An 8,179-nucleotide genomic window follows, 5' to 3' on the forward strand; every position below is an offset into this window, starting at 1 on the left:
TTCCAGCAGCCTACAGCTACAGCTGCAGGACGGGAAGACAGGTCGTAGGGCAACAGACCCCAGCGAGGGAAGGGAGGCCGAGCCCGCGTGCCGCTGCAGGGGAGGCGGAGGCAGTCCCGGAGGAGACACCGGTCGCAGCCCGGGCACGGGGAGCGGTTCTAGGGGAGGCCTTCGTGCTTTACGAGGCAGCATAGAGCACGGCGTTGTTTTCTCCAGACTCGCGTACACGTGAGGACGGGTGGCTTCACCCCTAACGCCGACGATGCTCTCGCACGTACGCCCCGTTTCCCGCCGGTCTGACGCGCTCAGACACCGCCCCTCCCGGTGTCTGACTCACGCGCCGGGCCACGCTCAGCGTTCCCCCCGCCCCGCCTCACCGCCAATAGAGGCTCTGCATGCAAATATCACCGCGCTGCAGGGCGCTGATTGGCAGCGCCGCGTGCGCCGTCGGCGGAGCGCGGATGCGGCGGGCGGCATGGTGGTGCTGCGCGGCCTGCGGCGGCGCTGGGACGCTTACAAGTACCGCTTCGTGCCATGGCTGGCCTTCAACGTCCGCCGCCAGCGCAGGTGAGGTGAGGTGAGGTGAGGTGAGGCGGGGGCGCGAGGCGCGAGGCGCGGCCGAGGCGGTGCTGCCAGGGGCCGCCGGTCTGTTTACAAGAGCAGACAGCCGTTCCGCTGCTGCGGGTTGGTTGTTGTGTATCTTATGTGAGAACAAACGCGGCCTCGTAAGATTTTCGCTTTCTTTGCTTCTACACAGGACGCTTCGGTACGTTCCTGAAAGCTCCCAGGACAAAATCATCTCCGATGAAGATGTCTTCGAAACGCTGCTGAAAGTATTTACGGCGCTGCTGGTAAACGACTTCAGCCGGCAGGTGCCGGCCCTGGCGCTGCTCCCCGGCGTTCAGCGGCGGTACGCGCGGCTGCGGGCTGCCGGGCTGGGGCCGGCTGGGAGCCCGCCGGGCCGCCACAGCCAGCGGGAGCCGCTCAGCCCGGAGGAGGTCCTGTTTCGCACGCTGGGCTTCAGCCTCGCCCGAGAGCGGAGTTCCCTGCTTTCTGCTGGGACCGGAGTGTTTGTTAGCCGAGGCTCCGCGCCGCAAGGGGCGGTTGTGGCCATGTATCCCGGTAACGAGACCAGCCGTCTAACTGTGGAACGCCCACTTCCGTAGTGACTTCCTTTACGGGCTTTGTTTGTGTAACAGCAGCACGGGTTGGGGTGGGGGAGGGTATTTCTGTGCACGTTTTTGGAGAAGGCAAAGCGTGTCGGAGGAGGAAGGGGACCTCACTTATGGGAAAATCAGACAGACGACCTTTCGTTGCTCCAGGCCTGGCTGTAACGCTGCTAGAGAAGTTGTTCCCCATTCTTTAAGCACAAATGTGTGGGAACGGCTTGAAGCGGCTGAACAGCATAGGTTGATTCCTTGGGGCTTCTGCTTTCTGTGCGTGCCTGAAAAAGCAGCTCAGAGGTATCCTCTCAGGTGAGCAGGCAGATGTCCCCTGGAGAATGAAACCGAAGCCCTCCTTTACTGTAGCCCTTCCATAAAGCACCACCACACACATGCACTTCTCCGCTCCCATGCTCATTCCTTGGAACTTTATTTGCTTACACTTCTGAAAGCGAGGTGTAATTCTGTCACTGCTCTCTGAGGCAGGTCGCTTGGCCACAGTGCTTTGTCTGCCACTCATGCAGACAGACAGGCCATGGTGCCTTATCTGCCACTCACAGACACTGTGCACAGACCTTCTTTGTGATTTCCTCCAGTGGCTTCCCTTTGGATTATCCTCCCTGGTGTAGATCTTTCTTATTGCCCACAGGTGTATCTAAACGCTTGGAGGATTTGAGTCAGTGTCTTACAGTCTCAGCTGGGAGAATTGATCTCACACCCCTCATGTCCCCTGAGTTTCTGTACAGAGGAGACTGGAAGACGTTATGGGTCCATTCTTATTTTCTTCTGAAATAATCATATCTGTCTTGCAACAGGTACGGTGTACAGAAAGCACGAGCCCATCTTTTTCCAGTCACTTGGCAATCCGTTTATTTTTAGGTGCATAGATGGTATTCTTATTGATGGGAATGATAAAGGACTGTCAAGATCAGTGTACAGGTAAGCGATCAAACAGGGGAATGGCATTCAAAATGGGGTTTTAGGAGGTAGCACAGACAGTGTCTGTTCTCTTCCCTGATCTGAGTTTTATTTGAAATGGCCACTTCTGTGTGTCTCTTCAAACAAACAGCACAAGGGTAAGGGCTGCTGCTTGTGATGTTATGTACTTGTGTCCCATCTGTAATGCCAGCAAGAAGCGTTTTGATGAAAGTGATGCTAAAGAGGCAGTTTCTTATCATGAAAAGAGTTAATAGGAGCAGAACATAGCATTTTTTTTTTCAATTCCCTTTAATGAAGTCTGCTTAGCAGATGGGGAAAAATAGCTTCTATATGGACTTGGTAACAGCAGAAGGATGAATCTGGCAACTCCACGTTGGGGCTACAGATGGGCAGCATGTGAGGGAGCAATGGCCTTTGGAATAAGCATGAGGCTGAGTGAACTGGATTGCTTTTGCTGATCTTAAATGCAGCCTGCAGAATTCTAATGGAGCAGTTTCTGTGTTTAAGTACGGCATGCAAATAAATTTGGTCATAGGCAGAACAGACGTAAAATAAGGGCTGGCTGATATCAGCTTTGAAAGCCAAGAACAAATTTGCTGTTGATGCTGTAATGAGCCTTCACATCTTTGGAGATGAGCGAGGTGTATTGCTGCTCCTGCAATGGCGAAGTTTGATGTAGATTTCTGGTATGGTGTTTTCACAGTTGTTCTGCTGGTGTCTGAGAGACACTGCACGCTGGTGGGAGGTTTACATGTACTTCCTAAGGTATGACCAAGGCATTGCTCTCCCCTGCTTCCAGATAGCTGTTTCTACAGGTGAAAGCACACATCCTGTGGTAAGGAGGGAGTGGTGAAACATGTTAACACTGTGGGTCCTTTCAGGTCTTGCAGCTGGAGGGATCAGCTTGGCCCCTTTCAGATGAGCGACGTGAGCTGGCTCACGGCTGCTCCGCAAAACCCACTGGCAGTGGGACAGTATGTGAACAACTGCTCCTATGGTAAGCTGCTGCAGGGGTTGGCTTTGTCTGTATGGGAGTAGATGAGTTTGCAGGTGGCACACAGAATCAGATACTGATGGGTGACGGGGAGCAGAAATGCTGCTTAAGATAAACACCTGGGAGATTGTTTGGGAGGCTTTCTGTGAGAACTGGGCATCAGAATCCTTCAGTGCAACAACCCTTCAAATATCCATGAGCTTTTCTTGCTCACTCCCCTAGTGTCTCTGTGGGGATAAGCAGAGTGAAAGGCATGCATCCCAAAATGCAAGTCAGTGGGAAAGGGCATCTGGTAGAAGAGTTCTGGATTGAGGCAGTACACAGAGTTACAGATTGAGTTCCTCAGTACTGTCTCATCAGACCTCCTGAGAAAACCATGCATGAAATGACATCTTTTGTCATTGTACAGTTTGGCCTAGAATAACATAAGAAATAGATTAAGAGGAACAGCTTAAGAAAGGAGTGCACAAGTTCTAATGATTAGTATTACAGCAGTGGGACACAAAGAGGACCATTATATTTTTTTCTGCCTTGCAGTCTGTGTAGGCCCTTACGTTTCTGGGGGTTTGAAACAGCTGACTCATGCAGATGATTGAGGGGTATACAAAGTTTAATGGCTGCTATACCTGGCCTGTAAGTGGCTTTCAGCGCCTGCATTATAGCTGCTGTCCCGTGCAACACAGAGAAAGGTTTCTGGAGTAACGAGCCACAGACTGACTGGCATGAAGACAAAACTCTCACATTAAGCTGTTTTTTCCAGACCCAATGTTTGTGTAAAGAAAATTCCCTATTTGCTACTGCACAGACAGTGATTTTCTCTGTGGCTGTCCTTGGAACATAATTTGTCAAAATAATCATTGACTCCGAGATACTTTTTTTTTTTTTTTAACATTATATGTAAATATTGTCATAGATATCATCAGCACTGTAAACTGTCCCTGGTGCTGCGTGTGCTTTACCCCCTCATATCTATCCTTAAGGTCGGTCATCCTGTTCCCTGTAGCAAGGACAAAACAACCTTCAATAGTTGGTTGTCTATCTTTTGTGTAAATTCAGAGCAGGACTCCAGATGAGCACAGTAGCTCTTGTCAGGGACGTGCTTTTCAGTCTTGGTGAAGTGTCTGGTACTTCTGCAGTACACATTTATTGTTTTTACACACCTCTTACACCTATCTGAGACTTACTGAGCATTATAGAATCAATTTTTTCTTTTTTTCTAGAAAAAGCAGCCAACGTATGTTATCAGGAGTTTGATGTGCCAAGACATTTTCCTGTAGAACTGAAACAGTATCTTCCAAACATCGTCTACAGCCACGAGATAGAGAGGTTAGCAGTGTGTCAAAGAGCTCATGGATTTGTGTGATACAAAGCATACTGCATGTGTGGAAAACGGGAAACGTGTTTGAAGGGGATATTAGTCCATGAGAAGATTGTAAGGAAGATTTAGCTCTTTGGATAGATGCATTTAAAGTGACTTAGAAGACTATTCTTCATGTTCTTTTCTTCTGCATGTTTGCAGAAGAGATCAGTATAGCTCTGACTACAGGGCTTTACAAGCTGCATTCTTACACACCACAGTGGGATTTTCCTGAATCCCATTAAGCACTACTTATATTTCAGATATATATATAACAGTAACAAGGCTTTTCAGTCTGTGTTTGAAATTTAGTTAGTAACCTGCAACAAATCAAAACTGTTCTAAGGCAGCTGAGACTTGGACTTCTCAACCCTCTGTTCTCCAGGTCTTCTGCTGATGGAACATTTGAGGAATCTAAAAGGAATTTGTACCGAGACAAAGTAAATGCTGTGCAGCATAAAGGCATATGCCTGGTGGTTATATTACACAATTAAGGCATCCTTGTTACAGACTGAAATTCCACCTCTTTTAGAATGTAAAATATTTGGAAAGCTTTGACAGATTTTTGGCTGGAGCTGTGAGAAAAAGTGACAGTTAGATGAGTATTTGTATGGAGCTGTGTGGAAGGGTGTCCTACATGGGGACATAGTCAAGAATATCTTTCAGGCTGTGAAGAATTGAGTTGTAATGTTGGTTCTGAATTTAAACGCTAAAGAACTTGCCCTTTTTGGTCCAGCTGCTCCTGTGGGAACCACATGGTTCTCTTCATCTGAAGGGTGTGTAAGGACTTCAGAGGCATTTCAGCCTTTTGATCTAATTCTGGTGCTATTTTAAAACTCTGAAATTCGGTTGTTGAGAGTTATGGTGCATACTGGAAAAATGGTTCTAAAGGTTGATTTTAGACTTTATTGAGGCAAGACTAAATATGCCCTTGTAAACTGCAGATAAATAAAGAAATGCTTGTAAAAGAAGAGTTGAGATGACCTTTGAGAAACCCTGGGTGTCGTGTTTAAAGTATGAAAGCACAGTGAGGAAAATTAAACTATGGGGCTGCTTCAGGATGGGGAATTTTGCTGTCCTTGTCATCTGTCCAAGAAAATACCATCTCATCAGTTCTCCTGGTGCCCAGCTGCTGGAGAAGTGATCCCATCCTCTTCTCTCTGTGTTCTTCTAACTGATGCTGATGAATACAGTTCTAATGACACTGCTAATCTAATTTCTAAATCGCTCTCTATTGTAAAAGAATTCTTAGCATTTGTTTATCTTTGATGTTGGTTGATTTGTTTCAGAATGGTCTCACTAATTTTTTTTAACAGTGGAGATTATTTGGGATGATGTTGTGCTTTGCTTTCATGTTCCTCAGCATCAGAAGAATGTACCCTCTTTCCTAGAACAGATTTTCCAGCTTTAGGACATGATCATTTACTTAATGGCTCTTGTAGGAAATTTCAGACAGATTACTAAATTGTTCAATGAGAAGACTGTTTGGCAGCCACTGATTTCATCTTAGGGTTTATGGAAGGTTCACTCATTGCTGTACATCCCAGCAGGTTACTTGTTGTAGTTCAGAGCTGTCTTTCTGGGTTTTCTTTCAGTGAGAGTGGTTTAGCTAACTGGTACATGTGAGTGTGCACATCCAAAAGGGTGTTTTCTGCTCCATTAACTTTGCTGCATAATATGTTTTCCTCTGTCTTGATTAGTTCATTTCTTTTGAGTAATTGTGTGAATGGAAACATTATTTGCATAGCCACACTGACTGCACTTTTTCTTGGCATTGGTTTTGATTCTGTTTGCCTGTATTTCAGAGTTGTTTTCACAGCCTCCCTGGTCTCTAATTGTGTATTTCCATGTTTTGCTTTGCTTTTCAGCCACCTGAGGTGTGTAGTGCTTGTCGCTCTCAGAGACATCAAGCAAGGAGAAGAACTTTTTTCTAATTACTACACTATTGTTAATTGAAGTAATTAATTTGGAACTGTCAATAAAATACTGCTTGTGTACTTCAAGCTTCATGAGCATTTTTACACAATGAGCTGTAATTTCAACATTTAGAAATCAAGCTGCAGGCCTATGTTTCCCTGAGTTACTCCACACCAGATCAGTAGCGAAGGCTCATCTCGTTGGCTTTGCAGCTAAGTTCTATATTTATTGCTTTTCAGTTGTCTGTACAGTAGCTTCAGCAAGCATAAATGTTAATGGCATTTAACCTTGTAGTTTACGCGGTTATCTCTAACTGTGCTGTGGTTTCATGCTGCAGGCAGCTCAGTGCTTTGCTTCCCTCCACAGTGGGATCAGGGAGAGAATGGGGGGAAAAGGGTAAAATTTGTGGGTTGAGATAAAGAATCATAGAATCGCTAAGGTTGGAAAAGACCCACAGGATCATCCAGTCCAACCATTTGCCCTTCACCAATGGTTCTCGCTAAACCATGTCCCTCAACACAACATCCAAACGCTCTTTGAACACCACCAGGCTCGGTGACTCCACCACCTCTCTGGGCAGCCCATTCCAGTGCCTGACCACCCTTTCGGAGAAGTAGTATTTCCTAACGTCCAGCCTGAATCTTCCCTGCTGCAGCTTGAAGCCATTCCCTCTAGTCCTATCACTAGTCACACGAGAGAAGAGGCTGACCCCCAGCTCACTACAACCTCCCTTCAGGTAGTTATAGAGAGCAATAAGGTCTCCCCTGAGCCTCCTCTTCTCCAGACTGAACAATCCCATCCCCCTCAGCCACTCCTCATAAGGCCTGTGCTCCAGACCCCTCACCAGCTTTGTTGCCCTCCTCTGGACACGCTCCAGGGCCTCAATGTCTTTCTTACAGTGAGGGGCCCAAAACTGGACACAGTACTCGAGGTGCGGCCTCCCCAGTGCTCAGTACAGGGGGATAATTACTTCCCTGTTCCTGCTGGCCACGCTATTTCTGATACAAGCCAGGATGCCATTGGCCTTCTTGGCCACCTGGGCACACTGCTGGCTCATGTTCAGTCTAGCGTCAATCAACACCCCTGGGTCCATTTCCTCTCTACAGACTTCCAGCCACTCTGCCCCAAACCTGTAGCGTTGCCTGGGGTTGTTGTGGCCAAAGTGCAGGACCCGGCATTTGGTCTTGTTGAATCCCATCCCATTGGCTTCAGCCCAGCTATCCAACCTATCCAGATCCCTCTGTAGGGCCTCGCTACCCCCAGGCAGATCAACACTTCCAGCCAGCTTGGTGTCATCTGCAAACTTACTGAGGGCGCACTCAATGCCTTCATCCAGGTCATCAATAAAGATATTAAACAGGACAGGCCCCACCATGACCCCTGGGGAACACCACTCGTGACCGGTCGCCAGCTGGATTTAAGTCCATTCACCACCACTCTCTGGGCCCGGCCCTCCAGCCAGTTCCTTACCCAGCCAAGAGTGTATCTGTCCAAGCCACGGACTGCCAGCTTCTGCAGGCAGTATAAAGACCATATAATAGGACAGAAGAACAGAAAATAACAAAAATAGAAAATAATACACAAAATGAGTGATGTGCAATCAGTTGCTCACCACCTGCTGATGGATGCCCAACCAACAGCTGCCTCCCAGCCAGGTTCTCCGGTGCTGTTGTTCAGTGGGACATTATGGGGTATTGGGCCAGTTTGGGTCAGCTCCGTGGGTTCTGTGTCATCCCAGCTCGTTGCTGAGGCTGAGGACTCCTTGCTTCTGTCTAAGCACCACTCTGCAACAGCCGAAACATCAGTGTT

At 47.8% G+C, this 8,179-nt stretch overlaps 1 protein-coding gene across 3 annotated transcripts; it reads left to right on the forward strand.

Moving 5' to 3' along the window:
• The first annotated feature begins 449 nt into the window (after positions 1 to 449).
• On the forward strand, positions 450 to 6,450 carry SETD9 (SET domain containing 9). 3 transcript variants are annotated; one of them, XM_025144857.3, is made up of 6 exons: positions 450 to 577; positions 758 to 1,122; positions 1,979 to 2,102; positions 2,984 to 3,099; positions 4,317 to 4,422; positions 6,322 to 6,450. In XM_025144857.3, exons 1-6 carry the CDS (start codon positions 462 to 464, stop codon positions 6,407 to 6,409), a joined length of 915 nt encoding a protein of 304 aa, XP_025000625.1. In that variant the 5' UTR covers positions 450 to 461; the 3' UTR covers positions 6,410 to 6,450. The 3 variants fall into 3 exon arrangements, with proteins under 3 accessions (XP_025000625.1, XP_001233556.3, XP_004937305.2); XM_001233555.7 differs by having other exon boundaries at positions 450 to 572; XM_004937248.5 differs by having other exon boundaries at positions 450 to 567.
• The last annotated feature ends 1,729 nt before the right edge of the window (positions 6,451 to 8,179 follow it).

Source organism: Gallus gallus, chromosome Z, assembly GCF_016699485.2.
Source record: "Gallus gallus isolate bGalGal1 chromosome Z, bGalGal1.mat.broiler.GRCg7b, whole genome shotgun sequence".
Lineage (NCBI taxonomy): Eukaryota > Metazoa > Chordata > Aves > Galliformes > Phasianidae > Gallus > Gallus gallus.